General features: G+C 32.8%; 1 protein-coding gene across 6 annotated transcripts in view; it reads right to left on the bottom strand.

Moving 5' to 3' along the window:
• Positions 1-12381: 12381 nt before the first annotated feature.
• LOC141402585 (peptidoglycan-recognition protein LC-like) overlaps positions 12382-17766 on the bottom strand; it is a 78537-nt gene continuing 73152 nt past the window's right edge. For all 6 annotated transcript variants that reach the window (XM_073984183.1, XM_073984189.1, XM_073984188.1 and 3 more), the window contains exons 4-5: positions 13278-13429; positions 12382-13214 (exon numbers count right to left, since the gene is read on the bottom strand). In XM_073984183.1, the coding sequence (XP_073840284.1) occupies positions 12831-13214; positions 13278-13429 (536 nt within the window). In that variant the 3' untranslated portion in view covers positions 12382-12830. The remainder of the gene's footprint in view (positions 13215-13277; positions 13430-17766) is intronic.

Here is a 17766-nt window from a genome sequence, read left to right on the forward strand (position 1 = left end):
TGCTCCATTTCTGACTAAAATTCGTTGGTATAGGTCCACGTTTCGATATAGCCCCCATAGAAAGGTACTTCCCGATTTTCGTAATACTGAAAATTGTGACGTCAATATCCAACCGAAATGGCTGAAATTCGTTATTTCGTCTTCCAAGAGTTATAAAATATTCCGGAAGAGTATTATCTGTATAGGTCCACGTCTTTCTAAATCCCCATAGAAGCGTACTTCTTGATTTTCGGTATTTTTTAAGTTTTAGCCACATTCTCTTACCGAAATATAGGAAATTTTGTATTTAGTCTTCTTTGAGCCTAAAAACTTTCCGTCAGAAATTTGTCGGTATAGATCGACGTTTTGAAATAGCCCCCATAGAATGGTGCCTCACATTGTTTTACCGAAATTGCTGAAATTTAGTATTAACTCTTCTTCATACACGAAAGGAAACTAATTATTCCATTTCACTTCAATACAACTTGTGGTGGAGGGTATAACAAATTCGGCCCGGCCGAACTTAACGCCGTTCTTACTTGTTTGTTTTAAATTACAGCAATTTTTTTGGCAGCGCATTGTACCATCAGCTGGGCTCATTCAGTTACCTGAATGATTGCTGACGCCTTAGCGTTCTAAACCAAACAAACAAAATCTTTCGATATAAAAGATAAAATAAATAAATAAATAAATTGGCTCGCCTTTGGTAAAAAAAGTTAATTCAATCTGCCAACATCTAATATGCCTGATAATGTGAACCTAACCAGTTAACGAAACGATCGTGGCAAAGGGATTGGTGTGTGGGAATTCGCTAGATATCATTTTTTCAATGTAATATCGATAGGTCATGTAGCTCTATTAATTAAAATCTCAAAACTAAAAAATAACTACAGCATAGTTTTATGGAAGTGGTTCCATATGATGCCATGATTTCATTTGATCTTTTCATTGGTTCAAATGAAGTCGTAAAACATCCAATCTTTTCTTAAGCAGTAACACGAATTCTATGAATGATAAATAAAATAAATAAAATGGGAGCCACCATGGTACAAGCACAACCCCCTTGCACTCAGAAGGTCTGCGGTTCAATTCCTGACCAGAACATCAACATTTTCGGCGGTGGCTTCAATTTCCTGAGTATTTCAGCCATGGAGTTAACCGGAAAATAAGAAGAAGATTTCAGCCATGAACAGCTTCTCTACAAGTGGTGCCGTAAGACACGCCGTTTGGACTTGGCGGTAAATAGTAGATCATATATCATTGAGCCAACCGGTGCACAGTGCTTCAAAATCGCTTTGTCCTGCTCAACATTCAGTAACTTTAGAACGGATAGAGATATTTTCATAATTTTTGTTTGACAGAGAACACAATCAGCTCAGTTTTTATGTTTTTATATCTTTCTTGATATTAAAAATGGTCAAACACCAATAAACAAACCGTAAAAATTAAAAAATTCAATAAAATTTAGTACTTGAAAAATAAAATAGCTCACTTCGTGTAAACACTACTGTAGTTTATTCTTCGGTTCTTAAACGAAACAATCGTACCTATCTAAAAAACAATGAACATAATATCTTTTTTTATTTTGATGAGCTGCAAACTAACAGCGAAACTAGTCACATCATTTGGTGGTTGTGTGGATTCGAATTGTCGGCTTTCTTTTTTCACTTGCAAAAAATCTTCGGTCATTAAGCTCTCAACTCCAACGAGAAATAATAATAAAAGTTTCCGAGATATATGTATTTCTTTCTCCAAGAATGTGCAAAAATGGCGTATTTTACAAAAATGGGAAAGAATTGTCCTCTTTAGGAACACGCCGAGCCCACACCTTCCAATATTTTGACCTATTTTTTGATTTCCTTTCAATATAATTACTATCGAATCCCATATAGAAATTAACAATCGGTGCGGCGTGTACTCATGAATATGAGAGAAGTCTCCCTTGTCTGTTCGGGGATGTTGTGGGTATATATCGCTCATTTACTCAAAGAGTGACACATCTCGAAAAATCTAATTCCGAGAAAAACGCGTTGAAATTTGACTTCCCAACTTAAAAAGATTATTATATTAAAACTAAAAAAACTACTTGGACCATCTTTTGTAAAGATCTAGCCAGATATCAGTGCTAAATTTCTGCATAAGTTCAAGCATGGTTTGAAGTGCTTTAGTGCTTTATAACCTCAAAAAACTTTCTAGATGATTTATGCCAAATTCCTAGTAACTAAGCTGTAACTCGTTGAGTTTTAGAGATATCAACTTGAAAATTTGACACAAGATAAAGTAGAAGTCGTAGAAAAAATAGAAAAGGCATTTTTTGAGTTATGTCACTCTTTGAGTAAATGAGCGATATGTATGTATAAATGATAAATACAATTCGTGAACATCTTTTCTTCAACATTTGAACCAATTCCATGAATGAATGCTAAGCACAATTCGCGAAACATCGATTCATTTCTTTATCATATGAACAAATTTCTGTTGATTTATACTAGTATTTTAGAGAATTGGTTAATTGTTTATTCTAAGGGCTGGTAAAGACGCCATCCCATGGGGTTAGTGAAGATGCCGTGGTTAGGTTTTGAAAATGATTTGGATCTTTTGGGGCTTACACTCGTGTATGGCTGAATTTGCTAAAAAGATGGCATGCCAAATCATTTGCACCCAAGCTTGAATAACATCTTATGGTAGTATTATTACAGAGTTATGTAAACAAGATACCTTCTGCATTACCAGTAAAATGAGAAATAATGGGTTATTTCTTAAAAAAAATTAAAAGGCGGAAAAAGTTCCCGCACCAAATGCGATCTCTACAGGCCTTCTGATGATTATTTTGTTTATAAAATTTACATTTTAATTTTTTAAAAAAAAAATTTGTATGTACATTAAATTTTTTTATAACCTCGTATCCCTTTATCATATTTTGATGAGCTTTTACCTCATATTAGATAAAATCTTAATTATAAGGTGATTCGAAAAAAACTTTATTCCATATATCATATCAAGTGAAAGTGGTTTGTGTGCGACCTTTTTCAATATTTAAATGGAATCGTAGTTATTTTAGTTATTAATAGGCAAATTGCCATTCATTCGTGCAACAGGAAATAATATTTTTGAGATTTTGTTTTCATTGCATAGAATTTTTTTCAAAAAAAAAAAAAAAAAAAGATTTCAAAGTGATTTGTGCATGAACTTTTTTAATAATTAAATGGAATGAACGTTATTTCTGGCGTTCATAGGCAAAAGTTCATTCATTCTCGCTACAAAAAATCATTTTTGAAAAAAAAAGTTAAAAGTTCATAACCCTAATGTACATATGCTTTATTTAATTTAAAATAAACGCATAAACTATCTTGATTTGGGGAAAATAATGAAGTAGACTTATGGACTATGGTCCGATATTGAACATTATATTCATGAAATCGGCCCCATATATATTGGGAGCTATATTTACCCCGAACCGATTAAATTTACGTTTCGTTGCCATATGTTTAGTCCCAATTCCGTCACAAAATTGGAGATACATAGCGTGATCGGTGCATGAAATACATTAAGGGGTGACCCCCACTCGTAAAGCACAACACAGGGAATTTTTCATGATTTTTTTCATGAAAACTACAAAACATTTTGGTAGATTACACTGTGCAGCAGCATTTTTGGGGTGTGGAAAATTTCTTTTGGATATGACAGTCCTTGATGAGTATACTAAGAACCCAAAAGGAAATTTTCGCCATAGGTCAAGTTTCTGGGATATCGCGTGATGAAGTTTTTGATTTTTTCCCAATAATACCTGGTAAAATAGCTCCATATCTCTGTTTGGCGTTGTTGTAGCTTCATTTTGAGGTGACATGTCTTCAGTCAAATCGATTGGCAAATGTTTTTGTAGAACATTTCATTCTTCTAACTCAATGCCTTTCATGTCCTTTTCGTCCTTTATTTCTTGAACCATAGTGAAAGTACCACAAGATTTGATTTTTCAGCATCCAAATATTCTACAAAAATGTTGCTCAGAAGATTTTAGGAACGGTTCTCTTTGATTTTGTCCCGTTTTCATTGTCCTTTTTGACATTTAATCGGTTTTGGTTCAGAAATAAACTAAGTTTTGCTTTTCGTGTTGTTGGTATGTAGACATAACAATTGGTTATTGCTTATGTAGACATCTGGGGTGCTTCTGAAATATTTACCACAAATAGCTCTTGTAATGATGAACACGTTAATAACAAATTTTCTTGGAGGATAGTTCCGGTAATCTTAATTTTTGAACCGGATATTCCGACATTAAAACGGATTTTTGAACCGATTTTAAGTAACCGATTAAACTTATATGTATACCGTTAAGAGGCTTATAGAGTTGTCAATCAAATTAAATTAATTCGCTTCTGAAAACTTTGTTAGTTGCAGTTCTAGAACAAAAAACCGTTTTCTTAAACCGTTTTTACGGAAAAATGTCAGTACGCGCAAATATGGAGATCAAAGGCTGGGGGCGAACAATTCTTTTTGGCGATGAAAGTCGATGAAGATAATATTACGAACCTGGAAGGACAGTTATGCCGTAGGTCAAACTTCTGAGTTATAGCGAAATGTATTTTTTCTTGACAAACTATACGTACCTACATGACAAAAAACCTAACGAAATTTGATTGCGCCATAACTCAGAAGTGGGGGTTACCCCTTAAATCGGACGAAAATATCAAACCTTTTTTGTAGACTGAATTCGGTTACACATTCCAAATTTCATCAAAACTACACCATTTTCACATGTAATTCGAAGAATTTCAGTTGTAATTTGATTATTTCATTTGAAATTCGAAACATTTCACTTGTAATTTGAGAATTCCAATTGAATTTCGAATTATTTCATTTGTAATTTGAGAATTCCAATTGAAATTCGAATTATTTCATTTGTAATTTGAGAATTCCAATTGAAATTCGAATTATTTCATTTGTAATTCGAATTTTTCCATTTGTAATTCGAATTATTCCATTTGTAATTTGAATTTTTTCATTTGAAATTCGTATTATTACATTTGAAATTCGAATTATTACATTTGTAATTTGAATTTTTCCATTTGAAAATCGAATTATTTTATTTGTAATAAAAACAAAAATACTCTCATTTCTTTATACTAAGGTGAAGATAATCCAACCATAACGCTTAAATCAATAAAGGATCGTATTCATCTTAACTTACAATTTTTTATGAAAATTATATTTTTGAGACTTTTTAAGCATTTTGTAATAATTAACTTTTTTCTCTAAAACGTATATGTAGTTTTCCTGCAATCGGGTCTTCTTTTAAAAGTTCCAAAAACTTTGGAGGGTAATATAGGTGTATCCTTACATGCCAATCCCTTGGTTTTTGATTGGGAAAATAACAAATCCCTGACTTTATATGATTCTAACATTTTTGATTAAATTTTTATCGCATATTTAAATTATTATTATTTATAATACTTTTCCACATCATTGTGTCGACGTTTTAAGTGTACGCTTCCAACACCCTCTCAACCATCTGGGATGATCCACAACCTTAAAAAAAACTTAAAAATGGATCATCGTTGCCACCACCTTTAATTTAAAAATATTTCAGATGCTTTGATTTTCAAATGTAATAATTCGAATATCAAATGAAAAACTTCAAATTACAAATGTAATAATTCGAATTTCAAATGTAATAATTCGAATTACAAATGGAAAATTTCGAATTACAAATGAAATAATTCGAATTTCAATTGGAATTCTCAAATTACAAATGAAATAATTCGAATTTCAATTGGAATTCTCAAATTACAAATGAAATAATTCGAAATTCAATTGGAATTCTCAAATTACAAGTGAAATGTTTCGAATTTCAAATGAAATAATCAAATTACAACTGAAATTCTTCGAATTACAACTGAAATTATTCGAATTACATGTGAAAATGGTGTAGACATGCGTGGCGTGATTGGTGCACCAAATACCTAAAATCGGGCGATAATATATATGGGAGCTATACCCAAATATGAACCTATGTTTTCCAAAATAAACAGCGTTCGTCCTTTGGCAAAAAAAAAAAATCTTCACCAATTTTGAAATCGAAATAAATGCTACCTGTACTCTGATTACAAAAATACGTGGACAGACGGACGGACATTCATAAATCGACTCGGAAAGTAATTCTATGCATATCACTAAAAGAAACTATGGGTCTATCTCGCTTCCTTTTTTTTACAAAATTTTAATGTGCTGTACGAATGTGGCTCTATTATTTGTCACATCAGTGTATGTATCTATTGTAGCCGTTTTTATTTAATTTTATTTGTGGGCAAAGGATCTAGTAAATATAATTGTTCCACAAACATCCCAGATGGGACTACTAGTAAATTACAAAAGTTAACTAACATTATTTACCAAAATTTGTTGGTTTTGCATCGAAATTGAAATGGAAATATACCCTCAGCCTATGACAGTCAAAGACAAAAAACAATACCGAGCGTAAATGTGCCTGGATCTTATGCGACATTGCTGATCAGAATAAAATTCTTCTTCCATAAATTTAAAACAAGTAAAAAAGCGTTAAGTTCGGCCGGGCCGAACTTTTCATACCCTCCACCATAAAATATTCTGAACTAAAATGGAATAATTAGTTTTCATTCCTGCCCCCAACTTTAAGTGTTAACGTACGCACTTAAAGTTGGATAATGTACAGATAATGTACATAAAAGGCTTCATTCGGGAGGCCCTTTTTTATGGTGCCTATGGAAAAAAACATGGACCAATGTTGACTACTACTTTCGGTTAAACATTTTAAGTAAAATGCTCATAGTACCGAAAATCGGAAGATATCGTTACATTGGGGCTATGTTGAAAGTTGTTGACAATTTTTGGTGGAGAGTTGTGGTGACCACTAAGAACTACAAATGTCAAATGTTCAAATTACAGCTAATTCGGTTAAAACTTGTAGGTAAAGTTCTCAAAATACCGAAAATCGGAAGGTACCGTTGTATGGGGCTATACCAAAACATGGACCTAAGTTCATAATTTTTTCGAATATAAGTTTTTTGGTCACTAAGAACCCTAAATATCAAATTATAGCTAATTCGGTCTAGAAATGTGACTTAAAACGTCAAATTACCTGAAATCGGGCGGTACCTTTATATGGGCCCTATACCAAAACGTGGGCCTATGTCTAAAAGTTTTGTTATATAAGTTTATTTACACTTAAGAACCCTAAATGTTAAATTATAGCTAAATCGGTCTGAAAATGTAGCTAAAAACGTCAAAATACCGTAAATCGGAGGGTACCGTTATATGGGGGCTATACCAAAACGTGGACCTATGTCCACAGGTTTTGTTTTATAAGTTTATTGACACTTAAGAACCCTAAATGTCAAATTATAGCTAAATCGGTCTGAAAATGTAACTAAAAACTTTAAAATACCGTAAATCGGGGGGTACCGTTATGTGGGGGCTATACCAAAACGTGGATATATGTCCACAAGTTTCATTATATAAGTTTATTGACACTGAAGAACCCTACATTTCAAATTATAGCTAAATCGGTCTGAAAATGTAACTAAAAACTTCAAAATCCCGTAAATCGGGGGGTACCGTTATATGGGGGCTATACCAAAACGTGGACCTATGTCCACAAGTTTTGTTATGTAATTTTATTGACACTTAAGAAACCTAAATGTCAAATTATAGCTAAATCGGTCTGAAAATGTAGCTAAAAACGTCAAAATACCGTAAATCGGGGGGTACCGTTATATGGGGGCTATACCAAAACGTGGACCTATGTCCACAAGTTTTATTATATGGTAACATGGGGCGCCTTCGCCACGTTTTTGTTCAAAATGGTCTCATATCGACACCGTTAAAGTTTTTCCAAATATTATTTTTGGTAAAAATATAAGCATATCTTGACTTTAAGTTTTGATATATAAATGGTTATAATTTTATTTTTAAAATATTATTTTTGAGAATTTACAAAATGTCTAAAAAGTGGCGAAGCCTCCCCACCCATGGGGCAGCTTCGCCATCGATATGGAACATTCTCCAACGGACTCTAAAAATGTAATTTACCATACTTCTTCCTTAAATAACAACATTATGCAAAAAAGGAACATGTTTTCTATTGAATAATCAAAAATGATTCTAAAATTCACAAAAAGAACCAGATTCTAGTACTTAATTGAACTAGTTACCTTGAATTTAGGTACAAAAATCATAATATTACTAAAACAAGATACGTTTAGGATAATATTTGATTTTAACTTCACATTATAATGTGGTATATCTATGGTATAAAGAATTTAAGTTAAACGTTACAAATTTGGCACTATGCGCCCACGACTTGGCGTAAAAGCAATAAATAATAATAATAATTACAAATTTCTAACTTTAATACACCACACCTCTATCATGGCGTAGGCGCCCCACCCCTTACATACTTCATAATATTAATATATTGACATTAGTAATTGCTTTTTTCATGCGAATTATTGGGATTTATGTTCTTCTGTAGTTGTCTTCTAACGGTACAAAATATTTTTTTGTTATCACAAAATGCAAAGAAGATATCTCAAAACATACCTACCACAATTATATTTCCCAATACCCCGAAAACACAAAACAGCGTGCATCCGCTATTATACCTATGACTCAACTGCCAAATTTTGGGAGATGATAGATCTTCATTAAACTCACAATTTTGCCTTTAACGGATTTTTTCTAGCACTTGATGTTTGCGAGAAAATCGGCACTGGCGAAGTGGCGAAGGCGCCCCATGTTACCATATATGTTTATTGACACCTAAGAACCCTAAATGTCAAATTATAGCTAAATCGGTCTGAAAATGTAACTAAAAACTTAAAAATACCGTAAATCGGGGGGTACCGTTATATGGAGGCTATACCAAAACGTAGACCTATGTCCACAAGTTTTGTTACATAAGTTTATCGACACTTAAGAAGCCTAAATGTCAGATTATAGCTATATCGGTCTGAAATAGTAACTAAAAACGTCAAAATACCGTAAATCGGGGGTACCGTTAAATGGGGGCTATACCAAAACGTGGACCTATGTCCACAAGTTTTGTAGTATAAGTTTATTGACACTTAAGAACCCTAAATGTCAAATTATAGCTAAATCGATCTGAAAATGTAGCTAAAAACGTCAAAATACCGTAAATCGGGGGGTACCGTAATATGGGGGCTATACCAAAACGTGGACCGATATAGTCCATCATCGAACTTGACCTGCCTGCAAACAAAAGACGCATTTTCCCAAAATTTCAGCGTCCTATCTCAATTTTTGTGGATGCTAGAGTGAATACCACAGACGGACGGACGGACGTGCACAGATCGACTCAGAATTTTACCCTGACCAAAACGTGGACCTATGTCCACAAGTTTTGTAGTATAAGTTTATTGACACTTAAGAACCCTAAATGTCAAATTATAGCTAAATCGGTCTGTAAACGTCAAAATACCGTAAATCGGGGGGTACCGTTATATGGGGGCTATACCAAAACGTGGACCGATATAGCCCATCATCGAACTTGACCTGCCTGCAAACAAAAGACGCATTTTCCCAAAATTTCAGCGTCCTATCTCAATTTTTGTGGATGCTAGTGTGATTACCACAGACGGACGGACGGACGGACGTGCACAGATCGACTCAGAATTTTACCCTGATCAAGAATATATATACTTTACTAGGGGACCCGGCGAACTTCGTCTCGCAGTCTGTTAGGTACTGAACTTGATGAATTTGGTTCAAACCTATAATACTATTATTGCTATCACCTTGTAGAGATCAATTGTTGTCTCTATATTATAAACTGACAATTGCCGCGAGATAATTAGGCAAATTGCCGCGAGAAAATATTCTGCAACAAAGTTGAAGCAAAGTAATATCATAACGCTCCTATTCGTTTCATAATCGATGGTTTTCTGAAACCCTCGTTTTCACCACTGAACGTTATATTTCACTCAGGCAATTGAATACGAAGGAAGGAATCGTAGGGATTAATGCCGAATATTTGAATTTCAATGGCGAATGAGCGAATTGGTTAAATTCGAAAGGCGTTGTCATAGATTGTGCCATTTAAAGTTTTTGAACCAAAAAGTGTCTATAATCGAAAGAAGATGAAGAACTAAATTGATGTTGTTTAAGTTAAATTTGCGTCAATCATCTTTTGCAATGCCTTCTCCAATTTAAGTCATTTCATAACTTCTTATAATTTGATAATTTATTATTGTGATAAAAATGATGGAAAATTTTAATGCTTCATTACTAATGGCTACTTTACACTTTACTTTTTACGTATGTGTCGTCACTTTGTGTATATGTGACAACACAATTTACATATGACAACACATATGTAAACAAACATATCATGTAAGTAGCATACATTAATGACCTTGAAAATTTTTAATTTTTTGGGGTGTTGGTGGGCCTCATTTAAATCTGAGTTTTAATAAATAAACCTATTTTGAGCAGAGGGATTTGATCGTTATCAAGTAACCACCTTTCTTTCTAACTTTTCTTTCTAACTTCTTTGTTTAAAGTGATCTCCCGAATTCTACTTGCATTCCAAGTTCGGAATTAGATGCAATGGCTCTGGTAACACGGACAAATGCGGTAATTGAAGTTTGACTGAGAATGTACAATCCAGTACTTGGTACACTGATCCTTGTTAACAGAGCTATTCTATTAGTTGCCGTTCTTTGAGTGTTTCGGATGCTTGAAGTCTTGTCACACTAACACGTGACTTTTGTCACCCTATACTTAATTTCGCAAATTACGTAGTCAAATTAATATCACACACTAATTAACATTTAATAAGTATTTACCTACTTATGTCGCCTGATAAAGAATATTTGTCAGATAATTCGACCAAGAAATCTCCAATTTTGAATATCATCCTTTTTCGATGTACATACACACAGTGTACCAACAGTACCAGTGTACATTAGGGCTATAACCAAAAAAATACCACGATAGTACCATGTGCCTGATAACGAAAATGCGTGTTTCAGTTCGATTCGGTGAAAAAAGTTTCCGCACCGACTGCTATTTCTAAAGGCTCTTTGGTATTTTTTCTATTTAAAAATTTAAATTTGCTTTGCTTAAATAAATATTTATAGAAAACAAATACGATTCTCACAGGCAAAGTCATTAAAAAGCCTGTAACTTTCGCGAATTCGTTGCTAATGACCACATATTCTCTTGTCCGATAGGTACAATAAATATAAACATAAAATTCGCGAGGCTATAAAGAAAAACAAAAAATGTCAATATTGTCAAAGGTGCATTAAATGCTCTGAAATATCGCGATTTGATAACAAATTGGTCCAGAATGGTTTGATATTGATTTTAAATATGATCAAAACTATTAATAAGTTATTACGAAAAGCGTAAATGTCATTATAACAAATAAAATTAAATAATGCATTACTGAACTTCAATGCATTTGGTGCAGATTTTTTTTAGCGATAGAAAAAGAATGACACCATATTTCATAGTAGTTTTTTATGCTCTACACGGCTATGCGGTGGTATTTTTGATATTTGCAAAAATTGCAAAAAAGTTATAACCCTAGTTTACATATGTATGTATTTGGCCATTTGTAATTGCCTTCCAGCTCTGCGGGAACTAAACTGATTGAATTCATACTCCTTTTCAGGGGGGATATCATTTTTTAGTATCATGTTAGGATCTGAATAGTATCAATATATATCTGGTACAGCTTAAATTTTATACCGCATAAATCGGAAGTTGATCTTTCGAAGATGTTTTTACTTACATTTTAAAAGTATACATAGATGCCACAACCTCACTCCCAATGAAATTACATCACAGCTCTTGATTTTTCAAATAACCAACCAATTTTGTGGATTTGTACCTTTTTTCTCAAAACTGTGGAAACCACGTTTGGCGTTACCATCTTCATCTTTGCAATCGGAATCTGACCGAAACCACCACTAATCTTTACAAACTCAAAACTAAAATAAATGAAAATCGATTTGATTGTGAATAAAAAAAAGATAAAAGAAATTTGTGGAAAAATTTACTTTCTTGAAAAAATATTTTTGCAAATTTTTCGCAAATTTTCGCGGTATTTTTAGGTTTTATCCTTTTCTGCCATGAGACCATTCCGAATTGGTGCGAATTGTCAAAATCTGTTCAGCCATTCCTGAGTTATAAGCGTAGTAACTAACATCATCCTTTTTTATATATATAGGTAGGGTCGCAAATGAGTATTTCAATGCGTTACAAACGGAAAAACAAACTTAATATACCCTCCATACTATGGTGGAGGGTATAAAAATAGCACTTAATCCTTAGATTAATTATTATATTACCTTTTCTATACAAAATAAGTACTTAGGCATGTGCATACGAGTACCAGAATTATTTATCTATTGCAGACGTTTTTATTCAATTTTATTTGTGATCAAAAAAGGGACTAGTAAATTACAATGGTAAAATATTATCAGAATTTGTTTGTTATGCCTCCGCCAATAAATTTTCAAAATAAAATAACTTCAAGACACTGTGGGAATTACATGATTAGTAATTAGTAATATATACAAATACATCATTCATATGGGGAGGAATATAAATTATCAGCTAGGTAACTAAAGGACAGCACTAGAACTACATTGCACATACATATATACAAAAAAATGAATTTACTTTTACAGGTACCTTACTATTTAAAAACATAATTAAAAAATAATTCAGATGATAGAAAGTCACGACTACTAACATCATTCCAATAATCTGGTTTGAAATCTACTTGCATTTATCATCATTCCGATTACATTAAAATTGTATTAAACTAAAAAATAAAATTATTCTGATCAGTGGTCTGACCAATGTGGCCAGTCTTTGAAGCTTTCATATAGCGCATCCGCCGAAGTTGCAGTCGACGTTGGATCCAATTTATTTGCCGCGACTATTCTATAATCTTCAGAAAGTTTTTCCAGACGTACACCTTCTTTTAGCAACAATCTGGTAACATTTAGCTGCTTTCCCGATGGCTTTTGTTTCTTAAAGGATCCTATGTAGGCCAGACTTATGCTATCATCATTATAACCCTTGATGACGGAACCGCGATTATCCCATCCACGTCCCTCATATACGTTGCCATCTCCGCCAATAAGGAAATTGTAAATAATATCATCTTGTTGTTGAGACTCAATATTAAAAGTCTGAGTATTGCGCACGGTGAATGTACAGGCCGCCTAAAAATTCAAATTGATTTTTGTTAAACGGTCAATAACAAAAAAGAGCAACATCACACATACCTGAGTTTCGCAATTTGTAGTTAATGTGGGTATTATAATGACCCTGTCAACGGGCAGGTCAAGTGGCACCCATGGATTAAGCGGGGGTTGAGCCAACCAACCATCACGAGGTACTATACGTAGAACATTTCCACCGCCAATATTATCTTGAGCTGGAAAAATTACAAAAGTAACGGTTATGTATGCAATTGCAAACAAAAAACATGTAAACCTAGGCTATAGTTAGTATATTGTTGTATGTACGTTAAGGTTATGACTTTTTTACAACCTCATATCCCTGTATCATATTTTGATGAGCTTTTATCTAAGATTAAATAAAAACTTTATTGTTAGGTGATTCGATAAAAAAAGCTTTTGAAATTTTTATATATGAGCTGTTTTGAAAAAAATTGGAGTCACTTTAAGTACATATCGTCACCATAAATGCCCGAAGACGTAACCGACATGAAAATCGAAATTCGTTTTTTGACGTAATCTGATACATAAAGCTAAAATGCATGCTCTGGCAAAATTTCAATCTTCTACGTTGAAAAACAACGATCCTATTCAAGAAATGGCATTTCGGAAAATGGGATAACGTTGCAGATTTTGTTGTAATGCAGGATCTCAAAACTAAGCAATTCAGCGGTTTTGGTTTCACTACTTATTCCCCTTCATATATGATCGATAATATCCCATATACTTGCCATCAGAAGATTAATATTCCGTAAAACAGTTTTTATTTTTATAACGTTTTTTGCTTCTCCTGTAAAGTTTTGGTTTTGTGGGTTACGTCTTCGGGCATTTATGGTGACGATATATAACTCAAAACATGCTTTAAGGTCACACGACGTAACTAGAGTTGGGCAATCTCGTTCAATTGAACGATCCGGATCACTATCTCGTTCAATGGACACCGGTAAATTCTTTGACAAAACTGCGTATACTTAATTGTACACGTTGGTTTTTATGATGTTACTCATTCGTCTTTGAACGTTCAATTGAACGAGATTGCCCAACTCTAGACGTAACCAAAATGGCATAAGCTTTTGTTTCTCACCAATTTTATCGCCATATCATTACATATATATCATTTTATATCGTATATAACTTTATTCCATATATTATATCAATTGAAAGTGGTTTGTGCGTGACCTTTTTCAATATTTATATGGAATAAAAGTTATTTTAGTTATTTTTCAATTTTTCAATGTAGCTTGTGCGTGACTTTTTTAATAACTAAATGGAATGGACGTCATTTTTGACATCAATAGGCAAAAGTTTATTCCTTTTCGCTACAGAAAATCATTTTTGAAAAAAACGTCAAAAAGTCAAAACACTAATGTACTTGTGAATCAGGTAGATATACTCCACGTCTTAAGTGATGCTTAAGACACAAAGAGAAGAATATGGTCTGATATCATCTGTTAAATTTGACTTTCTTAAGAACAAAAACTTTTCGACAATTTTTGGCTGATTTAGCTACAGACGGACTGCGTCATGTTGGTTGGTGCGCACGATAATTCTCGAACCGACCGACTCACAGTGGATCCACTTGTATGGAGAATGTGGCCGATAATAGTTCCAGTGCAAATAGCAAGCTAATACACTGGTTACAGATTTGTGCTGCTGCGAAGATTGTTTTAAGAGTCTATGAGCGTAGTATTTTCCCATCTAGAGGGGGTTTACGGTAAGAATTGTTTTATGCTTTTAATACAAAATGTCATGAAAAAAAGTCCCGATTATCATAGGATGCAAAAAATATGCATGGGAAACAAAACAATCTCCAAAACCACATAAAAAGCAACCATTTTAGCTAGTTAAATAGACGAAAATTTTTGTCTGAAAATTGATAAAATTTTCAATATTGATCGTATAGCGTTCTACCTAGAAGACTCGTACCACCCACGTAAGTCATATTTGGAAGAAGAACTCTTGACCTTTCCATTGATGCCAATTATGTTAATGTACTTGGTCAGATAACAGAGTTATACCCTAATATATCTATAGAAACCATATTCTACGGCAGGTTCAGTCAGCGACCCACCATTTATAGTCTGGCACTAGATGGCCGCTGATATTATTACTGCATAATCTTAAACCCATGACCTACTTTGGAAAATTATTCCCGAGATGCGCACTGGTGGGCATCATGACTAAAATCTTAGGTCAAATTTAAGTACATGATCGAATTGACATTACAAAAGACACTAAGAAAATATACAGCTACCTGGAAGCTATTACCTCCTCCTTCAAAATCCACTAAAATATTTAGCAATACGTATAATTTTCGCGATATTTTGAATACTCTTACTTGCACGTAAAATGTAAGTTGTACTCACTGCAAAAAATATTAGTCAAATGTTCCGACTTTTGGAGCTATTCTTAAGAAGAACGTGTTGGAATGAAATAAAAACTAATATATTTCATGGTGTAATAATATAAGGTGTAAGTGACAATCATGCGGCTTTAGACTTTTTTATAAACTGAATTGTCAGAATATATTAGGATCTAACCCGAATATTCCAAAATTTAATAAATAAATGTTCAATCTGTTCTATTCATGGCCGCACAATAAATATATGAAGTGTAGAATGTATCACATTATGTATAGATGCCAATTACATATAATTAAATTTTTAGTCTCTTTTATTTATTTCATGTAAATTTGTCTGAACTATTTTGGAAAGACCCTAGTATTCAAACATTGCCATTGACATTCAGTTCCCATAAAATTATCATGGTGTAATAATTGGTTTGTCTTTTTACGTACTGAACTTTACTGAACATTTCTTCTTCAGTAAAGTTTTGACAATTGTATAATTGAAATGTTGCTAAACATTACTGAAGAAACAATGTTCAGTAAAGTTCAGTACGTAAAAGGACAAACCTAATAAGTGTGTCTGCGTACTCGATAATTTGTAATAATTATTACAAATTATTACTGAATGTTGTTTTTTTACACAAATGTTCAGTAAAAGAGAATGAATTGAGCAACTTGTTTTGAAATTTTTATTACTGAGAACTTATAATTTTTACTGAAGGAATTTTGTTCAGTAACATTTTGTAGCTTTAGGCAGTTGTCAAAAGTTTAAAATATTCAAATATCATAATCGTAAATATTAATCAAATTGAACATTTTTACTGAATGTTGTCTTTTTACTTTTTTAATTTTTTCCTTTGAAAGAGTATAAAATGCTTTACTCTCTAAAAAGAAGTTACTGAGTAACATTTACTGAGAAAGTACAAGGACAAACCTTATATAAGGTGTTTGCATGAATTACAACAACTAACAATTTTACAATAACAACATAATTTTATGGAAACTAACCCCCAGTTTTTGTAAAAACTTTTATTCTTCTCACACGAATTTACAAATTTTGTAGATCGATTTACTCACCTTAGCGCAAATGGAGAGCGCTCATTTTTAAATGAAGAATTCTTAACCATATACGGAACTCATCTACGAAAAATTAAGTCTGTATGTCATTTGTGGGCTGAGCTATGGATGCTTAAATTATTACGAATATAGACGAACGAACAAAAATAAATTACAAAAACAGGAGGTAAATGTCAATGGCAACGTTTGAATACTGGGGTCTTTCCAAAATAGTTCAGACAAATTTACAAGAAATAAATAAAAAGATTACAAATTTAATTATAATTGGCATCGAAATTACTCTATACATAATGTGATACATTCTACACTTCATATATTTATTGTGCGGCCCTGAATAGCACAGATTGAACATCTATTTATTAAATTTTGGAATATTCGGGGCAGATCCTAAAATATTCTGACAAATCAGTTTATAAAAAAAATTCAAAGCCGTATGATTATCACTTACACCTTATATTATGCCTGTCTGCGTACTCGATAATTTGTAATAATTATTACTAATGTTTCAAATTTTGACAATTCGACACCTCCAAATAATAGTATGCTATGTCTAAAAAGTGAGTTTTGCAGGAGAAGCTCTCAAAGTTTGTAAATTTTTTTGAACTTCAGTACTATGCTAAGTCAATATTTATTTATAACTTCTGTTCGGATTGACCGATCATTACCAAAATTAGACAGAATTTAAGTTAAAGGACGTTCGACACCTCCAAATAATAGTTTACTAATTCTGAAAAGCGAGTTTTGCAGGACAAGCTCTAAAAGTTTGGAAATTTCTTTGACCTTCAGTACTATGTAAAGTAAATATTTGTTCATAACTTCTGTTCGGATTGTCCGATCATTACCAAAATTTGACAGAATTTAAGTTAAAGGACGTTCAATATAAAAATGTAAGGAACTTGAAAATATGCTAAGTCGACTTAGCACACTATTGTTTGGAGGCGTCGAATTGTATAAAGGAAAAGTTGTTGAAAAAATTGTTTCAGCAACATTTAGTAAGTAAGAAGACACGCCTATTATTACACCATGAAAATTATGTTGTTATTGTAAAATTGTTAGTTGTTGTAATTCATGCAAACACCTTATATTATTACACCATGATATATTTTTAAA

The sequence above is a fragment of the Musca autumnalis genome, unplaced genomic scaffold (genome assembly GCF_047663935.1).
Source record: "Musca autumnalis isolate F117 unplaced genomic scaffold, ASM4766393v1 scaffold_4, whole genome shotgun sequence".
NCBI lineage: Eukaryota > Metazoa > Arthropoda > Insecta > Diptera > Muscidae > Musca > Musca autumnalis.